General features: G+C 41.0%; 1 protein-coding gene across 3 annotated transcripts in view; it reads left to right on the top strand.

Moving 5' to 3' along the window:
* JADE3 (jade family PHD finger 3) overlaps window positions 1-24,244 on the top strand; it is a 67,429-nt gene that overhangs the window by 20,140 nt on the left and 23,045 nt on the right. For all 3 annotated transcript variants that reach the window (XM_030476745.1, XM_030476744.1, XM_030476743.1), the window contains 2 exons: window positions 13,156-13,215; window positions 14,432-14,514. In XM_030476745.1, coding sequence (XP_030332605.1) covers window positions 13,167-13,215; window positions 14,432-14,514 — 132 coding nt within the window. In that variant the 5' untranslated portion in view covers window positions 13,156-13,166. The remainder of the gene's footprint in view (window positions 1-13,155; window positions 13,216-14,431; window positions 14,515-24,244) is intronic.

Here is a 24,244-nt window from a genome sequence, read left to right as displayed (position 1 = left end):
ATTTGGAAAAATGGAAGAAAATGGAAGTTTAGTGGATTCTTTAACTTCAGATATGGAATTAAAAGTCTAGTTATTAAAGGGATTGGATCCTTATAGAGTAGAAGAGAACCCAAAAGAAAATCCTGACTGGGTAGTGCCCGAAGGTGCATGTAGGCTGTATTTGCACAGCATGTTTATTTAATTTCTCTTTAAGAAAAGAAAAAAAGGCAGCAACTCCAACACACTGGGAATGAGCTAATCTTTTATTTAATCATTATGACCAAAATAGCTCTCTACAGTGAACAGCGATTAACAAACTCTTTGGGGCAATGGCATGTCAACTGTCAGAATCCCTGGTGGTTGTGCTCATCATAATCAGAATCTTGTCTGATAAACAGACTAATTTCAGTATTTACTGTGTTCCTATGGACCACCTGTCTGATCTGTAGTCCAAAGAGGTCAGGTTGGGAACTGATATATTAAGAAAATGAAATCCATTGCACAGAGGTGAATTGTTATGAGTAAGTATGGTTTCGAATGAGTTCCTTTGCTGAATCAGGCCAATTACTGTCTCTGATAATGGTCAATAGTGGACACCTAGGGAAAAAAAGCATTATAAAGCTCGTATAGGCTCTGTTTGTTGTAAAATTTTGACTTTGGGATTTCCAGCAGATTGACATGACATATTGTGTTTAATAGCCCTTTTCTTCCATTTGCCTAATTCTCTTCAATCTGTTTACTTTTAAACCTCTGCAACATCCCGTAGCATTGAGTTTCTCTAAGTAATTTTGTACGAAATGACTTTTCTCTTTTAATGACTCTCCTTCAAAGTGTGTTCGGTAACTCTATATGTCCCTTGTCTTCTGCACTATGAGCAGCAGTGAGTGTCTCCATCCTGTTTGCTGTTTCCTGCCAGTTACGGCAGATCTCTCCTATTCTGCACCCTCCTTCTTCAGGTGGGTAGTCTCAGTCCGTTTAATCTCTTGCCCTGAAGCCATGGCATGCTTCTCTACTTTTTCTCCAGTGGTGCTGGGGGGAGCTAGAAGGTACTCCCTTGCCCTTAGCCCACATGAGTGATCTACTAGTGTTGCTTATCCATAAAGCTTTCTCTACATGGCTCAGCAGGTGCAGCAAATGAAACCAGACAGGTTTGTATTGATGCTTGTTGCTGCTGCTCTTGCACCTCTCTTGTGTAGATGCACAGCTCTCCGTGCTTTAGTTTCTGCTACAGCTGATCTCAGAATACCCAAGGACCCCATTTTTAAAGGCATTCTGTGAATGTGTTTGTTTTCACCACCTTAAGGCCTTTCAAAAGCATTGCACAGGCGCTTTGGCATGGCGCTGTGTGTGTTAACTGGGAGCCATAGTTAGTGTTGGGGTAGGCAGCAGTGCTCAGTGTCCCTGGCAGGGATGTCCGAGGGAGTGGATGGACCGTGCCTGGGCTGTTCCTGGGTTACAGCTTCAGCATGAACTGGTCACTTTTTCTGTTGCAGAGCTGGGGAGGTGGATGAGGAGTCTCAGGTGGCCTTCTTCTGCCCAAGCACAGGTCAAGTCATGCTTTCTCTCAATTGCAGACTCCTGATAACAAATAGTTGCAGCCTGCCTTGTGCCCTGCAGCTGCACAGGGTAAGAGCCTGCAGAGAAGGAGACTTCTTTACAGGTTCAAAAAACCTCACTGACCGACTGGAGTTGCATATACAAAACATTGACTGTGCAGGTTTTGCATTGTGTTGTGGAGTCTTAAGAGTGACTCTGCTGTAAGGGTGGTTATGTTTTGTTCAATTTTATAGTTGCACTTTTAATTGTAACCTCTCCCTGTTTCTCAGCGGAGACTTTATTACTGCTCTTGACAGCATGTGATTCAGGTGCAGCAGCTGCAGCATGTTGTGGGCTCTTACCTATGAATAAAGATGTGGTGAAACACCTCCCTGCTTCCATGGTTTGTAGGCATTTCCATTCTTTCCAGTACAGAGGTGGAGAGTGGATGAAGTGACCTGCTTTGGAGTCAGATTCATTATCTCATGCCCCTGCAGCTTTGGAAGGTCACTTGTGGTAGTTCCTTATCATCATAGGATGGAAAGGATGGTATTTTCCCGTACTTTCTCACTCCACCTATTCAAGTACAACTGCTGTTTGTGATCCACCCTATGGGTTGGCAGCTTTTTTCCTGTGCCAGAAAAAGCCACCTCCATCCCCTTGCTTAGCTTTAGCACAGCTCAAGTAAGGACATGCTTTCCACAGTAGAAGAGTGGGGGTCTAGTCTTACTCATTTTGTTTGTTTAGTCAACAGGAGGAAAGAGGAGGGAGGAATTTGGAGGAGTGTTAATGGTCAGTTCTGACCAGTGTGTCCCCTCATCCAAAAAAACAGAAAAGTACTTCAGCTTCAACTTGGCTCTTTGGTAGGAAATTGAACCTTATGTGGTCTTAGGATGCATCTCTTGACTGCTTTCTCAAACAAGATGTGGCAATTTAGAAACCTTGGGCAAGTACAATCATCCTTTAGTTCCCTTTTCCAGGGTAGTGTCAGCCCCAGTGAGCAAGTTTGCTGTGTATTTTGTCATTGCTGCATTTTGCATTACAACGGGGGGAAAAAAAAGAGTGATTTTACTTTTTGCCTCTGCTCTGTACATGGAAATGGACAAACATCAAAGTATCTCTTTCATGATGTCTTTTCCCAACTCAATTGGGTGATCTAGAGAAACCTGGAATCTTACTTACATTTTTATAAATCTATTTTAAATCTGTCAGACTAAGAGAGTCCTGAACATCTTTGGTGTGTTGTAATATTACAGATAGTAGCACATAACATTAAATTAATTGACTGGACATTAAAATTAATTTAAATTCATTAGTTTTTAAGGCAAATTTTTCTGTCTCTTTAGAAAGTTTTTTAAAATGAAAAAGTGCTTTAACAAGTCTAGTAAATCTTTGTTCATGTTGTGATGTTTTGACACAGAGAATTAAATGTTGCAGTCGCATATGTGTCGTATGAAATGTGAGAAAATGTAGTAGGATGTTAGTATTCAACCAATAATTTGGAATATTCCAAATATTATTTTGAGTTCTGGCTGTGACAGTAAATTCCCTTTAATTGTTCCTGTCCAATGATCCCCTTGGTGCCCTTTTTCTTACTTGAGGAAAACTTCAGAATCCAGATTGCTTATTTTCAACTTGTAAATGAAAACCATTTCTTGTCCAATGAGGAAAGAAATCATCAACTTAATGTTTCCTATAGGAAAATATTTGTGTTCTTACTTTCTCTTATCCTTTGAGTAGAATATAAAGATGCAGCTTGCTGGTTTTTGCAATCCTTCAGGCTTTGTTAGTGATACAAAACTTTGCAGCAAGGTGGTTAGCCTCTTTAAAACATTATAACCAAGAAATAAACGAGTCAGATAAAATATTTTAATACAGGCTGCTGTTGTTGATTCTTTTATTATTTGAGACTTAGGAGAAAAGAAAACGAGAACAGTGAAACCTACTTTATTTATTTGCAAGTACCAAAAAAATAACCGATTATTTTAAACAAGTATCTTGCAGGAGATGAGAACTTCTGCCTATACTATTAATAGAAAATTTGTTTTTTGGAATCCCAGTAACGCATCCATTTCTAGATCCTTCCTTCTCTGGTAAAATTTCCTGCCTGTGTTCCTAGCTGTGATGCTAGATTGTTACCTGTGTTTTGTCATGAAAGCACGCATTAATACAGCTGGAGAGCAGAGAAACAGATACAAGTGGGCAGCTGCTGGCAGCATCAGGCAGATAGAGCAAAGTGGCAGCTTCAGTTGAACTAGTGTAATGCTGGTTATTGCCTAATTTTCAATTAACCAGTGACTCTTTTGTTAGTTTCTTTCATTCCCCCTTCCTGCTGTGGAGCAATTTCATCACAGTGCAACAGCAGGACAATACTCGGTGACTTAGTGCATCACAGGGATTTTTATTCTGTTTGACTCCATGTGTGCATCAGCAGGAAGGGCAGCGAGCGGTGAGGTTGTGGGATAAGCACTTGGGAGACCTGTATGCAACTGCCTGCTTTGCCAGAGGCTCCCTGCGTGATGTATGGCTGCTCTGTGCTGCAGCTCTGAAATGTCAGAGCTTTCAGTGCTTGCTTAACATGAGCTTATCGTGAGGGTGGATATGGTAAAGACTGCAAAACACTTAGAGCCAAGGTAATGTGAATCATACCAGTTCTTAAAATAGAAAGCCCAGCTAACCGCTCTCTGAGGCTTTTCTGCTCAGTGATACTGGTGAGGCGTGTGCATGCTGCTCCTGTTTCTCGCCAGCGTTTGGCGCGCCCATGACTGCAATCTCCTTGCAGATAGAGTGCATGAGGCTGTCTTTGGGTGTTGAATCCCCTGAGGGAGCCCCTCGGCAGCCATCTCTTTGTTTACCTGGCTTAGCACTGGGTGCAATGACCTGGTACTGGTCAGTTTTTAGTAGCAGTATGTGCACACCAGTCTTACAGCAAAGACCTTAGCTTCATCTTTGTTTAGTAAGTACATATGGGCTTGTGGGGTTTTTTTTCTTTTGGCCCTTTGTTATTAGATGCTGCTTCAGTGTAAATGTCAGGTACAAGTTTTCTTCTGAGGGAGCCCTGTAAAACAGATAACACATGATTAGTAACTGCATCTTCCCTGCTGAGGGCTCTTGGGAGCAGATTAAGTCCTCCACGTGTGTGTACCCCAGATCGGCACTTTCCTGCGGCATATGGTGCATGTGTGTAGTTAGAGGTGTGTATGTGAGCTAGCCCCTGCCTCCTGGGGGATTACTTCAGGGATGAATTAGCTGCTGTGGAGTTTCCAACAGCCTGACAAGAGGCGGTTTGTTTGTGTGAGGCTGGCCTGAGGAAGCAAGAGCTGTGATGGCTTCCCTCCAGCAGCATGGCACTCCTCCCTGTCCTGTGGGCCTGCCCTGCCAGCCTGCCCTGCCGGCCACCTCGGCCTCAGGCACTGACCTGCTGCGTGGCAGCCGAGATAATGCCTGCTCTGACTTTCCTGCTGAGAGCTTGTTCCTTGTTTCATTGCATTTGGGAGCAATGTCACTCCCCCTGGCCATGAGGTGGGCCCAGCTGGGTCAGGCAGAAGGGGAGGACCAGTGGGGTGTTGGTGTCCTGCTGAGGACAGGGGTTCCTTTTCCTGAGGGCTGTGCCCTCATTTTAGCTTTTCCCCTGAGTGGGAGCAATGCTGGGAGGTGTTTGAGGAGCCAGGAGGGGGGTGAGAAGTGTTCACTGGGCTGCAGCTGGGCAGACACACCTCAGGTGTTGCGAGCATGGCAATGCTAGACAGCGTGGGGCTGGTTGTGGTGTTGCGAGAGGAAGTGCTTTCTTTTAATTGTTTTTTATTTTAAAAGCAGACTTTCGTTCAAACTCAATGGGGTATTTTGAGGGAAATAATTTTTTTTTTTTTTTTTTTTTTTTTGTGTGTGTGTGTGTCCAAATCTCTACTGCTCTTAGGAAAACGGTAGCTCTGTTAATAAACAGCTGGTATGAAAACAACGTTCTGTTCAGGAGCAGAAAGTAATTACGAGGACTGAAGCAGAGAGGAGCAGAACCACGTATGCATAGGTGTATTTGCTTGCATTAACGGCAGTCTGATGTTGTTTATTTCTTAAAATTGATTTTGCTCAGGTCAGTATCATTTTCAGGATGCAGTGTTTAATGGGCAGAAATATTTCCATGTCAGCCTGGCCCACCTGGCTGCTCTGTGCACAGGCCAACACATGCAGCTTGCTTCAGAGACAAAAATAAAGCTGCTCAGTCACTGCCAGGTGTCGAGGAAGCACAGGGAGGAGAGCGTCATTTAATCTTTCTGGCCTGTTGGAGAGTTGCTGTTAAGGTAATGGTGGTGCTGTGCGTGTTGATGGTGACTTGCTCTTCTGCCACTGACTTCTGATTTTTACCAAGCTGCTTGGTGTGAGGTGGTTTAGCTGAAGGCCTTGTGGAAATCTGTCCCCACCTGCCCTCACGGTGGGTCTTCGCATGGATGTGGCACTGGAAATTAAAAGCTGCACTACTGTTTTCAAGGTAGGAAAGGCAGTTGTGCTCTGGGTGTGCTGTATTTTATTGTATCGTCAAAGCATGTTATAAATGTGAAGTAGCATCACTTACCCTCTTTTGAAACTCCCAAAGCAAAATGAAGGGCATTAAGTGCTTTGCAGTAGACCAAATGATGAATCATCTTTGTAGAAGGGCACATGAAATAATGTCAGGGTTCCCTTTTGGCCTGTAATCCACTGATGGAGTGGGGGGGATTATATTTGGGATTTCTTCATCATGGTTTTATGATCTATCAGCTGACTTCAGTTCAGAATTTAACTATTTCAAGGGATAAATTGTGCTGGAAGATGATATTTTGGGTTCCTTTTTCTGGTTTTTAAACACACAGTATCCTTGTGGCAGGTGCCCAATTGCCTTGTGTAAAAAGGTAATGTACAAGGAAAAGAGAGCTTGAGACTAGGTAGTTGCTATTGCACTTCATACAGACCCATGTTATTATCCAGATTCCTGTAACATGTACTTCATTGCCTACTAACGTTATTTCTTTAATGACAAAGGAATTGGCTGTCACTGGTAGTGCTGTTTGTAAAAACTGGCACATTCCTGCTTTGTTGAGCTACAGATTGTTATGTTAACCAAGGCTTAGTATGAAGTAGTGGCAGGAAAAGTTTTATTTTGTGGTAGGCCCAGTAAAGTCTTCAGAGAATAAATCAAGGTTTCATTTTGGGGTGAGAGGAGGGTAGGATAGATGTGGTCACTCTATTAGGGGGTTCTTCAGTAGGAGGATATTACTAATCTTAAAATTTTCATTCTTGTTAGAACGAAATAAAGAAACAATGTAAATTTTTTTTGCTGAACTTTTCCTGTGAATTGTTTAAGCTTGCAAACCTTTTCAGTGCAGCACATACTGCCAATCCAAGTTCTGAGTAGGTGTTTTTCCAGTTTAGGTAGCCTTTTTGTGAGATTGGATAGGATATTAAAAAATAATAATAAAAAACCCAAACATGAGTGATCTCTCTTCCTCTAGTTATTTGAAAGGTTGTATTAACTCTTCTCATATTTCATAATTTCCCTGGCAGTTGACTATGAAATTTGACCTATTTAAATGGTTTTACTGTACTACATTTCCTGGAGACCTTTCAAGATAATTTGCTTCCTAATCTAAATTTAACAGTTACATAAACCACATTTTGGAGACTTGGAAATTTCTACCTCCTGCCTCTGCCTTTTTTTGTATTTCTTTTTTAATTTTTTTTTTTTAACATAGACAAGCCATATTGTAAAAATATAAGTACAGAATTTTAATCCGAAATTTGTGTGTAGCTTGTCATTTGGTTTGCATACATAGATGCTGTTTTTCTTTTTAATAAGATAAAGAAAGTAGGTTATTTCTTTGTCACACTTGAAAGTTTCCTTAGTGCAGTGGCCAATTCCATTTTTGTCAGTCTATTTTAAAACATGAAGAAATAAAATCTCACAGGTCTAGGTTAAATTTGCCTTACAGCTCCTTGAATTTCTTTGTTGCCTGTTCCTTCTGTGTAGGTCTCAACAGGTACTGAGTAGCGTATGGATATATTTAACCTTTCTCTACAACAAATTGAAGCCAGGAAGAAATGACTGTTACTCCTTGGAGATACTGTTTTGTTCCGAAATCTAGGCTGGATTTAAGGATTCATTTTGTACGCTTGTCACTGGTGTCTTGCCTAATATGCTGTATGAATTCGGACTCTGTGAGATACCTCATCCTTTTTTCTGCTAGCTCTGTTACATTTTTCAGCCTATAGTGCATCAGTATCAGAACAGGAGGATAAACTTAATAGCTTATTTGGTAAATTTAGTTGTTTACTCTGACACAATCTAAAAAGGAAAAATGTTTGTTGCTGTTGTTTCTGTAGGTATTTGGGTTTTGAATAAGGCTCTGAAATTTTCTTAGCTGTCTGCTGTTTACATATGCTGCTTGACTGATTTTTTTTTTTTTTTTTTTTTTTTTTTTTTTTTTTTTTTTTTTTTTTTGAGTAATGCATGCTAACTAGCTTTTCAGAAAGGGGAAGTGCCTTCAGTCAGTGCAACTCCAGTTTTCCCTGGGGAGAGGAGAATGGTGGTAGAGGCAAGTGTCCTTGTTCACTTCAGCAGTGTCTGCACTGTGAATAAGCAAAAAGGAGCAAACATAATTTAGAAATCATTAATTGCAAAACATCTCCCCTAGATTTTTGGCACTAGCAGTGTTTTGGTTTTGTCAGATTCTTGCATGTGCTGGCTGATATGTTGATTACTCTTAAATTGGGATCCATGTTTCGTTTCAGTCAGGTGAGTGTAAGGTAGCATTTTCCTGGCTTTCAAGGAAAGCGCAGTGATGTGCTGGATCCAGTGTCGATTTTGGCTCCAAGGCAGAATTCCCAATATGGGCAGCAGCCTTCTGGAAGCCAGGGAAATGTTGGCAGCATGATGTTGCTGCTTGTGGCTGAGGAGAATGTGTTTCCTGGGGTTATTTTTGGTTGAACACCCAAACAGTTCAGGGCATTTTGACCTGCGTTCGGGTGTTTAGGTGATAGCAGGGAATGAGACCGATTTTTCTTCTTGAAGTTGTGGGGTTTATCTTTAGTTGTTGTGAGCACATCAGGGATACAACATACATACAGGGATATAAAAATGACACCAGAAAATGTTCCATTGCAATAATTGCCTGAAGGGTTGAGTATCTTTTTGCTTGTGACATGGTGATTTTTTAATGTCATTTCTGTATTTTCATTTAAAAGGTCCCTTAAGGTGAGCATGTTTAGAACTTGGATATGTTGTCATACAAGTGATCGATCAGCTATTAGTCCTTCTGTGGATTTAAAAAGAGGAGGGGCAGGGAGGGGAGAAGCTTTAGATCAAGACATGTTATGCTCTTAATGATCATTTTTAGTGTAATCTGTGCTTGGCTGTAAGGCTTGAGCAGAAATCAAATCCACAGCCAAAGCACCTCTGCTTAAGTTTTAAGGTAGTGGAATTGTTGCTCAGTAACTGGGAAATAAGGCTTTTCTTGGGGCTTTTTTTGGGGGGTGGAGCCACTTACCTTTTTTGCTCTGCAATAACATTTTGGTGTTGAGTTGCTTTATGCTCCTTGTTTATCTTAGCTTGTGCGTTGGAACCACTACAAAGTTTAAATGCTAAAACTAAGTTCTCAAAATTCAGACAAGAAATTCAACGCGCACATTTGCAAAACATCTGCATGAAGATAACTGAAGTGGAAGGAGGCTGATGGTTTTAGTTGCTAGTGGTCCAGTGTTTCCATCATACTGCTAATGACAGCTCATCTCTTTTTGTTTTGTTTTCTCTTTTCTTTATCAATAGCATCTATTTGAGGCTGGTTTCTAAATTTATATTTTAACTATTCTGTGGAAAAAATATTTTTTTAGCTGTTATAAAAGTTCACTAGATTTTTTCATTTTGTGCGTAAAACTAACACTGTTTATTTGACTCTCTTGGTGTTGCCACTGATACTCTGAACTAGGAAAAGGGCACTGGCAATCTTGTTAGTTTATTTCCTACCTTTCCATTAAACTTGATGCACATGTTGAAAAATAATTAATTGTACTCCTTTATCCTAGGCTTCGTTTCACCATAGTTGCAGGGGTGAAGTTAGAAAGGGGGCAGAGCTAGGATATGTGTGAGATTGTACCCATTTGTGTGGGATTTTTGGTTCTATTTGTTTGGGCATTTGATGTGTGGATTGCCCTTTCTACATTTAGCCTTTTTAGGGATATTTGTGTGTGTGTACATTTATTTTTTTAAATTTTTTTTCATTATTTATTTAAACTCTTCACAGTACATTGCAAGTGATAACACGTAAATGTGATGGAAGTAGTAGGAACTTTGGCACAGGTTTGCTTGCAGCCTTGCTCCGGATGGTATCATCCAGCTGATAGTATTGTCATCTGAAGCTGAGGGACGAAACTGGAGCGTGCTGGGCTGCTTTAGGGGGGAATTGGACTGGAGCTGGGGGAGGTTGGCATAAGTTTCCATGTTGTGGAGTCTGGCTTTGCATCTCTTGTCTTTCTGAACTGAGCAGCTGCTGATTCTCCTGCATTCTGCAAAGGCAGCTGAAGGAGTGCGGTGGGATCTTTACCACAAATGGGTGTTACTTTGGGACCCCTCTGTGATGACTGGGGAGTGGTACCATTGTTAGTGAGCCTTTTTGGTGAGCCCTCACTCATGCTTTGGGGTGGAAGTGAGCTGGAAGTTTTGTGCCAATCCCAGTGTATGCGAGGGTACAGCAGAGGAGTCTCCTGCTAAAAACGAAAGTGAAGCAGAGGTGGTCCTGTTGAATAATGCTGAGTCTGTTACTCCTGCATCATATGGGGGTGTATGGCTAGTGTTGGTCACTTCAATAACCTGTGTTAGTGAATGCAGCACACACCTGTGATTTGTTGTAGCTCTGTGGGCTCTTACTGACTGTTGTGGTTAATATTGCTGAAAAAAATCGGGCGGGAATCCAGCGTTATTACTATTTGGGGCTTTTACCCTGAGTGACTGCTTTCGCTGTTTCTGTCTGCTGTGACAGAGGTGTAAATCTCTTGCCTGAGCTGCTACAAATCCAGTTCTCAAATACAGCTTTTTAATTTTGTTCAGTTTTAGTTGGTTTGGTTTTGTTTTTCCTCCTATGGACTTGTTTGCAGAGGTGTGCTTTCTGTTCCAAAGTTCTTGTTACGCTTCAAGTTTCTGTGTAAACTTGTCTTTCAAGTACCATCTCTTCTCTGCTTTTCCTAGTTGCCCAGACAAAAATCCAGGCTTCCTGGGTGTTCTCTCCTGCAGTTGTCTGTCCTAGCCTCGTGTTTGACCCTACTTTAATTGAATGCTCATGTTGTGCTCTGCAGATAGGTGTCTTTAGTACGGAGTGAAAAGGTTTTATTGCTGCATGTTTATATAGGCTATAAGAGATGAGAATTGCCTGCCATAAGCTTTCAGCACCTTTTAACAACTGCTCGAAAATTCATCTGAACATAAAACTAAAGCAAGCAGCAAGCACTTGAATTTCTTGCTAAGAAATGGAAGTGAGCAATACTACTTGGCACACATAGATGCGTCTTTTCATCGACTCCCAAGGTCTTGTAACATGCCCGATGGTCTGTAAGCCAGGGCTCTTTGAACTGAAAGACTGCCAGCAGAGAAGGTGTTGCCACAGGCAGAATCTGCTGCTTTTTAGGGAGGGTTGTATGCTCCAGGGGGCTGGGTTTGGTTGCTGGAGTACAAGCTCTCAACTAGGCAATACCATTTTGTTTGCTCTTGATTAAAGTCCATGCCTTTAAACTTCATGACTTGACAAGATGAAAGTAGTCTTCTAGTCGTCCCCTCACTACTCAGAAGTCAATTTCAAGTCTGCTGCCCCCAAAACATGCACAAAGACAAGCTCTTCTGGCCCAAGTGCCTTGTACCTGTCAAACAGCTTTTGCCTAAGAGGTTCATGGAAGTTTCTTCACCTGGCCGGTGCCTGCAGAAGCCACCTGACCCTGCTAGCTGGAAGTAAAGAACTGCGGTGTTTTGGGTACTTTGTTTTTGATGCCTCTCTTGTGTTGGACGCAGGTCTTTGTATGCCTTGCCTTCCCCAGGCTGTTTTGAGCTGGGAGAAGGTGAATTAATGTGAAATCAATTGTTATGCAATGGCAGTTTATAGCTGAAGTAATACAAATGACACCTTTTGGTGACCTGCCCTGTTGATCACTGTGTCCATCTGTCCTCCACCCGGGTTGAATACCTGACTCAGAAGTTCTGTATCGCTGTGCTTGAAAACTGCACATGTTGCTTCCTTTTTCGACTCCCAGGAGTGTGGGGCAATGTCTTTTTACAACAGATAGCTCAAAAGGATCATTTCGAACTTTGAGTGATCGATTATTGCATTTGGATTCAGTAAACTTGGTCTCTTAAATAGGAGTGGAAATTTCCGCTAAATTAAATACTTGTGCTGCAAACAACTCAATTGCAATCTTGTCAAAGCCTTGGGGTAGGCTTCTCTTATCTGGAAGTCTTGTTTATCCCATGGTCTTCAGATAATCTCAAGACCCATTGTACAGTAACTACCATGGAGAGTTTATCAAATGGGGCACTTAGCTGTGTTGCTGTTTTTGACTGCATGTGGTTTTGTTTACGAACTGAACCTGCTTATGTTTCAGGTGTGGCCAAGCTGGCATTCTAATAGTGCAGGCATTTCAGGTTCAGCTGTCTGTAACCTGCTTGTGCCTAGCTTCTGCTTTGTCTGTTCTTGCGGAATCATTTTTTACTTCTTTTCTCTACCAATTTCCTCATTGAATCCATTAAAAAGATCGGGGCAATTTTTGTTTGCTTTTATTAACTGTAAATGTTACTGGTTCTTAGTTAAAGAATGTAACATTGAACATTATAGAATAGCAAGTCTTGTAAGAATGGATTTCTCTTGGCACTTATTTAGAGCATGTAGCTGATCACTGTTTTGACCTTTATTAAGTGGAGGCGCAGAATTTTCTTCTTGTGTGTTCTCTGTATGTGTTACATGTTGAAAAATCAGTTTCAAAAAGCTTAATACCTTCTTTAATGGGACCATGGAAGCAGTATCCTACATCACTTCCCAAACTTCTGAAAACTACGTCACTTGTGAGCTAAGTGGTGGCCAGATGATTTAAATGGCATCAGGCACTATCTTCTGTGATTGTCCCTGTTTAAAATGTGCCTTTAGTTTTTCATGGATGCCTTTGTTTTTTGTTGGCTTGTGTTTGTGTTGGGTTATTTTTAAGGTGAGTTGTATTTCTAAATCCTTGCCTTGCTGTGTGCATCCACCTTATTTCCTGGCCTGCACCCATCTCTCAGCTAGCGACTGCCACCATGGCAACTCTTCCTCTGGCTGAACAGATGGGACATTGAGTCTCCTCCAAGAGCAGAGCGCTGCTCACGCCCTGCTGGGAATCAAGCGAGTTGCACTCCTTGCTGCAGAATTCAGAGCAAGCTCTGGCCAGCAGAGGCATGCTGGTTTTGAGGGTGCTCAGTTTCGCAAATCATGCTGTGGTGGAAGAGTTGCTTGTAGAAATAAAGCATAGTGCCTGATTATGTCTGTGCCTGAAAGCTCTTCAGAGGAGCTTTGCCTTAAGTGAGAGGAGCTTGGCCTCAGCCAGCAGCTGGTGAGATTTTTCTGGTAGAATGGTTGTCATCAACTTTTCTTTTCTCTTTAGGATGCGTCAGGATGAAACGCCACAGGCATCTAAGCACCAGTGACAGTTCAGACAATGAGAGTAAGTAATACCTACTAGTTTTTCTTTGGTCTATCACCCCATTGTGGTTTCCGTCTGTGGTTCTAGGGCAAACTGTTTCACCTCTTAAAATTAAAAAAAAACAAACCATGTTTCTTTTTCTTTTTGCATTCTTTCAGTCTTTGGTGTTCTGATTCCTGTTATAGGAGGAAAATGAGGCAAAGGATCCTGTAAACCTAGGGAAAGTTTTGAGTCTACTTTGAATTTGAAGAGAAACTTGAATGCCTTTACCTTTCAGCATTGGGAAAAAGAAATCTGTAATTCAAGAGAAATTGTACTGTCCAGGGTCCTATTTTGTAATTACTGTTTTTTAAAAGGAGTCCTGTTGTCTCTTGTTACGCAAGAGCCTCAACTTTAAATGGCTGGGGATGGCAAGCTATTTGAGCATTGGTAAATTACAGTGAATATGTAAGACACAGAGTTATAATCAGTATATTGATTGTTATCTTATGTTATCTTATACTGGTCCTTGATCTATTCCACTTTTGTCTGTTATACAACTTAGTATAGTTAGATTTTTAAATGTTCCTTGGCATGCGTTAGCCTGAGGTTGCATCTTCCCATTTTATCCACAAAAAACCCCAAAACCTGTATGACAGGGTCTTGTTTCATAGAATCACAGAATGGTTTAGGTTAGAAGGGACCTTAAAGCTCATCTGGTTCCAACCCCCTGCCATGGGCAGGGACACCTTCCACTGGACCAGGTTGCTCCAAGCCCCGTCCAACCTGGCCTTGAACACTGCCAGGGGATGGGGCAGCCACAGCTTCTCTGGGTAAAATCTCTGTGCCAGTCTAACAGCTTTAGTATCATTGCTTTTTTGGTTTTTGTTTTTTGGGGTTTTTTTGTTTGTTTTCCAGGAGTTGCAAACTCTGTTCTCAGTTTTGTTCATCTTCCACTTTGTTAGAAAGGAAGTGAAGGAAAGTGGTCTGCCTGCTTGTTTCTGTTTACTCCTGCTTGCATTGGGCAGAGCAGAATGTACCCATATACTTTGTGTGCTGTGGCTTTATAAAGGAGTGGAACAGGAGGAGCTGTAATTAAGCCTACAGACTGCCTAAGAGTTTTTTGCCCACGTCTTGTCAAAAATTTGTGATAATTCAGGAGATTGGAGTGCCTTGTGTTTTACTGAAAAATTAAATGAATTGAACTGAGCTATAATGGTCCTTTCTTATTCTCTTTTTCCTTTTTCTTTTTTAACAGGTCCTTCCACTTCCTTTTCTTCTTGTTCTAAATACAGGAGCAAGTCAAAAACACCAGCAAATGAACAAAAGAAACCTGCTGAGGTAAGAACCAGGGTTAAAGATGGGTTGCTGGTAGTTTTTTGTCATGTAGTTTTCATGTTTCTAAGCCTTGAAATCGTGAGCTTTAAACTAGTGCCAGTGAGTCCTTTTGTCACCTGTCAAATTCTTCATGAAACTCTGTTTTCTGTGTGAGTATTATGGGAGCTCTGGTGTTTGATGTCCCAAAATGACTTTGAGCATTTGCAGACAGTAACGTGTAGTTCTTTCTTCCCCTGAAATGTAGTCTTATTTTTAAATTGGAAAAGCTGGGATGGTCTTAGGACTTGAGAGCATGCCACAGAAAGTGGTTCATGTGTATGGGAAGGATACTTTATGCTTTAGGATAAAGCAGTGGGCCACTTAAGTGGGCAGGTTATGTATGAGGAGTGCTTACTCATCTTTTGTCACTTTCTCACTCTTGGCTTTTTACCTTCAAAAAAGCTTTTTTTTACTCTGCTGTCACCCTCTCCCCCCCCAGTTAGGACCTCTACCCCTCCTGCCATTCTCACTGGATCCGTATTCACTAATTGAATAAATTGGCGTATACGCACAGTCCAGTGCTCAAATCCATTCTATCAGCCATTCCACCAGTAGCCCTTGTGGGGGAGGGTTTGTAGGCTGCCTGCTCCAGATTCGATGCTTGCTTTCTTAAGGGATGAAGTCAGATAACTGCTGCAAATGGGAGAAATGTTTCTTGTCGCCAATTCCCTTTACTTGCTGTCACATTCCCTCAGAGTCCTTCAACATGTTAGTATGACTGTTGATGCCTGAGGTTACTGGGGGGGGGGGGGGGGAGAAGAATACAAAACCCACTTTGCTTCTCAACAATTTAAAGCTAAGAGTTATTTCCCAGAAGTAATTTTGTGTACTATACCAACAGCTTTTTACCTGCTTAGATACTGCTGTGAGAGATTGCATAAACTAGATAGATTGTGCTCATACAACAGAGCTATTTGGCAGACATACTTCGTGCTTCTTTTCTAAATGCTACTAACCAGATGAGTTTGGTTTGGTAAGAGCAAGGTAAATGTTACAGAACATGTCCTTTCTTTAGAAGCTTAACTTTTATCACAAGTTAATTGAATAAAACTCACAGATTAATTTCTAAAAGAGAATCTTACAGGAAGGTTTCCATAAAAGGAAAATTGGCCATAACTAGCTACATAGTGTCTTATTTACAGCCACCAAGAAGGTTAAGAAAAGTTTACTATGCTTTTTATCTTTAAAGTGTTGGTCTGAGGGTTGTGTTTCTGTGAGAATTTTAATCTTAAAACAGCTCATGGCTACTGAGGTCTTGTAATTGTTGCTGATGTTTGCCTTGGCAGTAGCTTTGTTACTAGCTGAGCTAGTAACTAGTAGCTAGTAACTAGGGCAAATGGGAAACACACATACCCTGCCAGACTTCTTGTGTCAAATACACCTCAGTGCTAATCCCTTACCCCAGTCCCTTGTTTCTGAGCAGCCATACAGCTTTCCTTTTATATCTGTTCCTCTTAGTGATTGTCCTATTACAATTTTTCTTTTGCATTTGTTCTATGCTGTCATTATGGTGTGTATGTACATTATAAACAATAATCATCAAGATGTAGTCCATGTCTATAGCATACAACTATTCTGTTTACGTAACTTCTAGGAATTAAAATGAGCAGTGTTTTCAGTTCCTCCTCTTGATCTTCTTTGCTGCTTTCTACCTGTTTCAAGATAGAATCTTAAACTCTTTAATGCTTGAAAATATGAAACTTTGAACAACGAGATCTGGAATATACACTTTGAGTTAAAAAAGTGTATTTCATAACATCATCTTTCCAATAATACTGACATCTTTTTATCATCTTTCATTTAAGATCCTGCTTCTGGGAACAAAAGAAGGGGGGGAAAGAGAGAGAGAGAAATATGAACTCTTAGAATATGTTCTCTTCTAATGGAGTGTCCCAAGTACAGCATTTAAAAGAACCCTGGGTGGGGGAAGAAAATCAAGTCCTCTGGGAAAAGGGAATGAAAGGGAAGGTGACAGTAATAATTGCTACTGCTTGTACTTAAGACTCTTGGCTATCCTTCTGTTTTCCTTTCCTTCTGCTACAAGCAAGCACTTCCTCCAACCCCTGGAAAAGCACATGCTGCAGAGTGTATTACATGAAATGCTGTTGTCTGCGAAGCATTGAAATTGATTATTTATGCACCGAGTGGTGACAAGGGTGTAAAGCAAAGACTGAAAAGAGACCTCACCACAGACCCTTCCAAAAATCATGTTGTAATCCCACAAGGTTTTTGTGGTAGTAGTTGTCTAATATCTATCAGATAGGAATTTAAAACTTTGGCTGACAGGATCCCTTTAGCAAAGGCTTTCTTTAACAAGATGGGATTCCTCTGCTTTCATTCACCTCTGCTTGCCAGGCAGCAGGCTGTTTCTTGAGTTAGTGATGCAGAAAATCTAGAAGGTCAAAGCTATAAATAGATGTTTGGGAATATTTTTGCTCATGGTCTTCATACATTAATTTTTCTTTCATGCCAGTAAGCCTGGCTTTCTCAGTTAGATTGCGTGTCAATACATAGGATTTTTTCCACTTCTTTGATCATCTTCAGCCCAGCCCAAGTACCTGGGTTCTCTTTCCAAATAGAAGCTTGGTTTGGGTACTGTGACCAACAAGCAAGTTAGTGTATCTGCAGGTTGCTTCACAGGACTTGTCTGTACATGCCATGGTCCTCTGTGGTCATCTCTAAAAAAAGATGAATGGCTGCAGTTGAGAAGAGCTCTGCCTTGAACTGCCTCCCAGGTGATTCACTATTGAGACAGGCGTGGGATGGCCTCAGTGGAGCCATGGAGAGGTTGCCTGGTGTTTCTTCAGGGCGGAAGGGCTCAGTATCAGAATGCACATGTCAGAGTCCATTCCCAGAGCCCGACTTACCCCAGGGGCTTACATCAGTGCAGAAGGGATGTTACTGGGTTGGATCTGGGTTTTGCTTACTCCATGCTCCTCCTTGGAGGAGAAGGTGAGAACAAGGCAAGCCTGTGACGATGCTTCTTCAGACCATGGTGTTTCTCTATGTAATTTCAAAAGCAGGACTGTGGCTCTTTCTCAGTGCTCCCCTTCTGGATTATTACAGTCTATCACAAACTACTGAAACGGTGACTTAAAAATTCTGCTATCTGATTAGCTTTAGCATTTGCTTTGAATAAATAAATTGTGTTAAGGCTGCAGGTACTTCAGTAGTGTAAGTCATAACAGTTTTTCAGACCTTTATGATGATGTTGGCTATATGCCATTTGTGGTGTTGCTCCTTAGGGATTTAAACATAGACAGGAGGGGCTTGCAGGCCTGAGCAGTAGGCTGTATGGGAGTAGCAGGGTAGCAGGCATTTGGATGTCTGGCTCAGCATGAAGCCTGTAGTTTGCAGCTTCCTGTCTCCATGGAAGCTGCAGAAAAAAATGATGGCATTTTTTCAGGGAAAACCTATTAGCTGGACTGTCCGGAATGAATGTGGCCGTTTATTTTCCCTTAGGCTACTGGGATCACAAAAGAGCCTAAGAGATCTGTATTATACTTGACGCTCAAGCTTCTATTATACATATATAAAAACATATGTATATATATTTCAGCTCTCTCTCCTTTTGAAACTGTAAAGGAGTTAAGTTAGCTTTGTGCCTTTTTTTAACCTTCTCATATAAGATGGTAGTATTTTACCTTTCTTTGCAAATAGGCTTTTCAATTTCTTGGCAATAGTAGTTTTTAATCTCTCATTGCTGATAGCGACAGCTGTGTTATGTGAAATATGGCTTGTCTTCTACAAGTAAATGGTCTGCTTTCATTACTTGGCTATGTGAAACTTTCTTTAGTGGCATTTAACTGCCACATAAATCGTAGGTCTTGATCCTGAGGAGCACCCTGTAAGACTAGACTCTCGGCAGAAAATGGATTCTTTTTGCAGTTTGAAAGTGGCTGGTTTTGTTCTGTGTATGAATGGACAATGTGGTTAAATCATATTGCTCTGCATGTACCACACATAATAGAAGAGGGGGCTGTTACCTTTATGCTCATGCATACCTTAGAAAATTCTGAATTAACTTGGACATCTGTGCAGGCTTCTCAAGACCTCTGGTAAACACAGCTTATGTATTTCAATGAGCTGCTCTTTAACCTGCTTAGGTTATGATTTTAAAAAATATATATATATTTTACAATACTTCCATGTATGTCAGAGGTGCAACCTCATTGGTTATTTCTATGCTTTCAGATACTGTCTCAGGCTATTTGGTCTCTTTAGCAAGGGAAGACCCAAATGCATAAGCACATGGAAGAGCTTGCTTATGAAAAGGCTGAGCTATTTTACCTTTGGAAGTGAATGAGCAGGTGTAAGAGTAAAGTGTGAATGATTTGGAAACAGCAGAGCTAGAGCTTCAGTTGTGCTTGTCCTTGTGATGGAAGAACTGGGGAGGAAAGCTGGGAGGGGCTGAGGGGGTGGTGAATGGGGCCAAAAGTTAGGAAATCTGTAGCAATTAAAAGGATATGCTTTTCCATGCATCATGTAATTAGACTGTGGAGCTCATCTGCTACAGGAAGTTGTTGAGACTGAGAATTAAACAAGATTAAAAAAGGAATGGGGCAGATGATAACGAGCACAGATTTTTGTAAATATCTGTATAAATTAATACCACTTAAAAAAACCTGATTGTTCGGATTAATCCCAAAATCTGAAGCTTATGTCTGATGAGCAACCAGAAGGAAACTTGACGTGTTCTTGCACATTCTTCTGGCTCATGAGATACTGTCAGAGACATGCTGTTAGGTAGGGTTGATTTAGTATCCAATTTCCTGGCTTTTCCTATACATGCTTGTAAAAGAGCTTAGGAAGATTCATGGCTACTTAAAAGACAAGTACAACATTTCAGTTGTTTGAGTCCTGGATAATCCATAAAAATGGTTTTAGGGAGTAGGGGTTCCACATTATGATTTACTGCAATGTGTGTCCAAAGTGTGTGGATGTTTTGAGAACTACAGATTTTATGCTACTCTTATTCCTGTCTGCCCCAGCTTTTTTTTAACATGAAGTTTTTCAGTCCAGTCAGTATACACGCCTGGAACTGTACCGTCGCTTCCATGTTGAAATTATGTTGTGTTTTTTTCACTTTACTACCAAAAACCCACCAACCAAACAAAAAAAGACCTGTCTCAAGTCTTCAGGCTCCTTTTATAATAAGTTGCCTTTATTCAGAAACTTCATGCCCAGATTGCAATCTACTAATGAGAGAAATTCTACCTTTCCAGGATGAGCCCACCAGATTTTGTCCTTAGTACTTCATCGTCTGTAAATGGGTGGTCTTTTGCACATACTCTGAAACATCTATACAGAGATTAAACTATGCTTGGATAATATGTTGCTATTTGCATTTGTAATGGCTCAAATTACAATTTGGCTTTTGTTTCATTATTAATATATTGAGCTAATTTTAGGTATAAACTGCTTTATAAGTGTGGTAGATTTTGTTGAGGGTATTGTACTTGAGAGCTACAAGAGTGAAATAAGGTGTAATGCTTATGGGAATAAAAAAGTTACTATATCCTTTCAAAGGGGAATAGAGGTTATTTGACCCCAAAGATGATGAAAAACTCTTGTGTAGTTTATCCGTGTTTTGGCACCTGGCATTTCCAAGTTGGCCTTTATGATGGGTTGTTAAGGTGACTAAAAATCCAAGAAAATAATTGGCTGTTTCAGCTTTCTCTGCTTAGAGAGGATATTCCATACTGTTTTCTGTAAAAAAAATTCCTGAGGATATGCTCTTGTAGGGGGACAGGAGGGGACATAGTAGTTCTCTCTTGCCTTTTAAAAATCATGGTTCTGTTTCTGGAGCAGTGATTCTTCTGACTGTCTAAACAGTGGGCGCAAGGAACAGAAGCTAGATGTGACTGTCGTGCTTGGGGCTTTGCCGGGCACAGGGGAAGCCTTGGGGCTGAAGCAATTAGGTGCAATCCAGCAGAAATCCCACTTGGATTGTAGCAACAGAGCAGTTAACCCATAATTCACTTAAAACTTTGAGGTATGGTTCCTAGTCATGGCCTGGGCACCTGTGACAAGCAGCTTACCCCTGGGGGTTTGTAAGTACCCAAAAGCTCAGTGTGTCAAAAGAAGAAATACTGGCTTTCTTCTGTTTTTTTTCCATTGTTTTCCCTTACATGTTCATTTGGGCAAGACAAGGCGAATGAGCAATGGCATCAGTCAGCTTCAGTGGTAGCCTGCAGAGGGGTCTTGGAAAAGGAATTTAACTTTTTTGTTTGTTTTCTTCTTTGTTTTTTCACTGTGGTTTTAGGTTTGCAATGGCCATGAACAAATGGTGCCTGACAGTCTATGCAGATCTGATGTTGGAATTGTTCAGTGAAAATGGGGCTTGTAGAAGGCTGTTGTATTGTCAAGACCCACTCTGTCTGTGGTGCTAATATTTTCCTGTAATCCTCTGTAGCATTACTTGTATCCTCCCTGATATCTTTAGTGGATAAGGATACTTCACACAAAATAGTGTTCTTTGTTTCATAGGCTTGATTTATTCACAGAGTAAGCACAGGAAGGTCCTGTGAGGAAGATTACATACAGAATTTTCATAGAATGCTTCCAGGAGGAGTTTGAATTAAAGTTATAGACAGCTTTTGGTGAAGCATTTATAAATGGATTCTAAGAAGTTAATTTTCCTTGGACATAATCTTCTAACATAATTTCCAAATAGGACTCGGATGTCTGAAAAACAAATAAAACATATGAACCATATCTTTCCTTCCACAGCTCCATGGTATCACTGTTGCTTGGTATGTTAGTGCCGTGGGGGAGCAGAGCATCCTTATTTCTTGAGAATTTTTGTAGAATTTAGCTTTTAAAGGCTTCAGAGACAGCAGCGCATCTCTGCGGAGGTGACTAAGAAGTTCTCATTGCCTCAGCAAATCCAGGCAGGCTTCTACTGCAGAGCAAAAAGCTGATCTTGACCAAAGAATGAGGTTTCCTCTACTAGATTTAAGTCCCAGCTCTAAAGCATTAAATAATTGTTGGAGTTTCTCTGCAAAATGGTGATGCTGCTGCTGATGATGATGTAAGCAAACACATTTTTCACTAACGTCATTCACTCAGAGCACTGCACCGTTTTCAGCTGAAACTAAAAATTCCTGGCAGCAAAATGAAATTGGTCAGACTGAGCAGCCGTGCATGGAAAGCAGGGCTAAACCTCATCTCTTCTTTCATGTTTTCAATTACTAAAAATATTTCTTAAAAAAACCCCACTGTCAGACAGTAACCTCTGTGAGCACTTACAGTGGTGTGGAGTTCCCCATCTCTGTGTGTACATACAGACCTGGCTCTGCTGGCTGCAGCTGGTTGTAGCCCAGCTCTGCAAAGCCCTTCTCTATTGTGGTAAAGACATGCGGCACTAGCTGAGCCTACTCTTGAGTATGTCTGTATGGGAGTGCTTTACTATAGCCTAGATGTGGCATACTCATTTTTCAGGTTTTCTCAATATGGATGATGTTGGAATAATGTTGAAGGGTTGTGTTTTATGTGTGATAAGAAATAGAACTGCTGTTGGGTGACTGAAAGATGACAGCCACACTTCATGGGCTAGCTGTGGAAGTGAAGGTGGTCCTTGCCAAGAGAAGAGCATGTGCTGTGGAGTGGACTAGCTGTTGCTTTATGGATACAGTTAGTAAAGGAGCTGCATGGTTTTTCAAATAAGTGTCCAAAAAGGAGCAGCCTCAAGGAAAAGCCGGCTAAGTCCTGAAGGTGTGTGTCTGCTCTTTGTTGAGTTGGCTTAGTTCATAGCCTTGAGGCTGACTGCTAAAATAAAGTATACTTAATTTGTCGGAAAACTCTCCTTGAGTCTCCTGGGTGTTTTGGGTTACTTCCACGAGAAAGGAAGTGCGGAGTGAGTGTTCCCATACGTTGTCCTCTGAGAGTATTTTACTGTTGGAAGACCCGGCTTGGCCATACGTGAAGCAATGAACAATGATGAGAGCTAGACATCGTAGTGATTCCAGGCGTCTGCAGGAAATGCTCAACTGCACTCATCACGGGTAGGCAATTTTTAGGAAGTCTTGGTCAAGTTTTGGCATTCCTTAAGGTTCCATCAGTTGTATTTATATTGGTTAAATCTTTGACCTTCAGTGGTACCTCTAGTGTAAATTTTAGAAACCTGAAGCAGAGAACTTAATATTGTGGTGCGGTGATGGTGTGGTCAGTACTGTACAACAGTCAAAAAAGCAACAAAAAAAAAGTCCATGTTCCAGCAGATTTGTACTCTAAAAATAGAGATGATACAGTTCGCATACATAATGGATGATCAGAAGATGAATTTGCTGCTAAGCAATGTAGTTAGAATACTGATGCCTTTAATAGCATTTTTCATCTAGTGTTTAAAAAAGTGGGCTTGATATGAAGCACTCTACTTCTGAATTCTGTTACAGCTTAAAAGGCAGTTTGTAAAGCACTTACCTCAGATAAGGTTTGAGAAATATCTTTTCTGATAATTAAACTAGTCATTGCACTTATTTATTGAATTATTTTTTCTTTCTGGAGTTTTTTGGAATTGTTCCAAACAATGAGAAACACCATAATCCTGGTTCTGTACCTGTAATGCAGAAAACGAAAATGCCTTTTAAGTGGCATAAATCATTTTACACTTTAGTTTTGGTGTGTGCACATACTGCTTGGAACAAATGGATGCTTGCAGCCTTATTGCTTTCACTTCTGTCATTCAGATTTTAATACAGCCCTGTTAGGTACCTGAGGACCTGAGGTTTTACACAGAAGACAACAGCGAACAGTCTGGACTGAACCAAAGCAAGCTGCAAATAAGAGAGCCTTGAGTCTGTGGTTTTGAATTCCCTTGGTCAGTTTGTTCTCCCAGCAGTCCATGTGAGATGTGCTTTTAGGACAGAATGAAGTAACACCAATGTTCCAGGTCATTGGCAGCCTATTTCAATACCTGTTTTTAGCATAGAGCCTTTTTTAATAATGTTTTCTTGATGATTTCCAAGAGCAGCTGAGAATTTTTGCAGTATGCATAACCGGTCTGGTGCTGTCAAATTGAAAAGGGTACACAAAGATACTTGGCTCTCAGATACTTTATTACTCTTCTGGCTATAAAACTGAATTAGTAAGAAGAGAGTTCAACCTACCACAGCTTATTGCAGGGATATTTTCCATTTCATTTTATTGCCCTTTGAGGATTTGATTTCTAGTTATGATAATAGAGCTAATTAGTTGTGATGTCTCCCTAACACTAAGCCATAGTCCCTGTTTTGCTGGTGCAGTGTAGCAGTAGAGAAAAGAAACAACCCACAAAGGGTGCATATGCTCTTTATTTGAATTGTATGCACCTGTATTTGATAGACACTGACATTAAGTAAGCTTTGAGATGGCTGATAATCGTGTTTGTATGCTTGTAGAAACTTAATCCTCTTGAGCCAAGAGCTGAATCTTATGGCTGAGGTTTGTCACTGATGGGCTTGCTTTATTTCACGGTGGTGTGTTTCATCATCTAGGTTTGCAAAGGATGCTGAGGTTGTATCACTGTGCCTGCACTGCTGCGCTTCAGGCACAGAGCAGCAAAGGTCGCGTGTTTCAGCAAAGGCAGCTGTTCATCTTTGATGCCGGAATTCCTGACCAGTAAAACTTCAAGTGGTTTTAAGAAATGAACAAGTCCTATACATCAGTTTTGCCATGGCAACCGTTCGTAGCCCATGGTGAATATGACAGTTTA

The sequence above is a fragment of the Strigops habroptila genome, chromosome 2, assembly GCF_004027225.2.
Source record: "Strigops habroptila isolate Jane chromosome 2, bStrHab1.2.pri, whole genome shotgun sequence".
Lineage (NCBI taxonomy): Eukaryota > Metazoa > Chordata > Aves > Psittaciformes > Psittacidae > Strigops > Strigops habroptila.
Note: the sequence above shows the minus strand (reverse complement) of the source record. Positions and strands in the feature narration are given on the sequence as shown.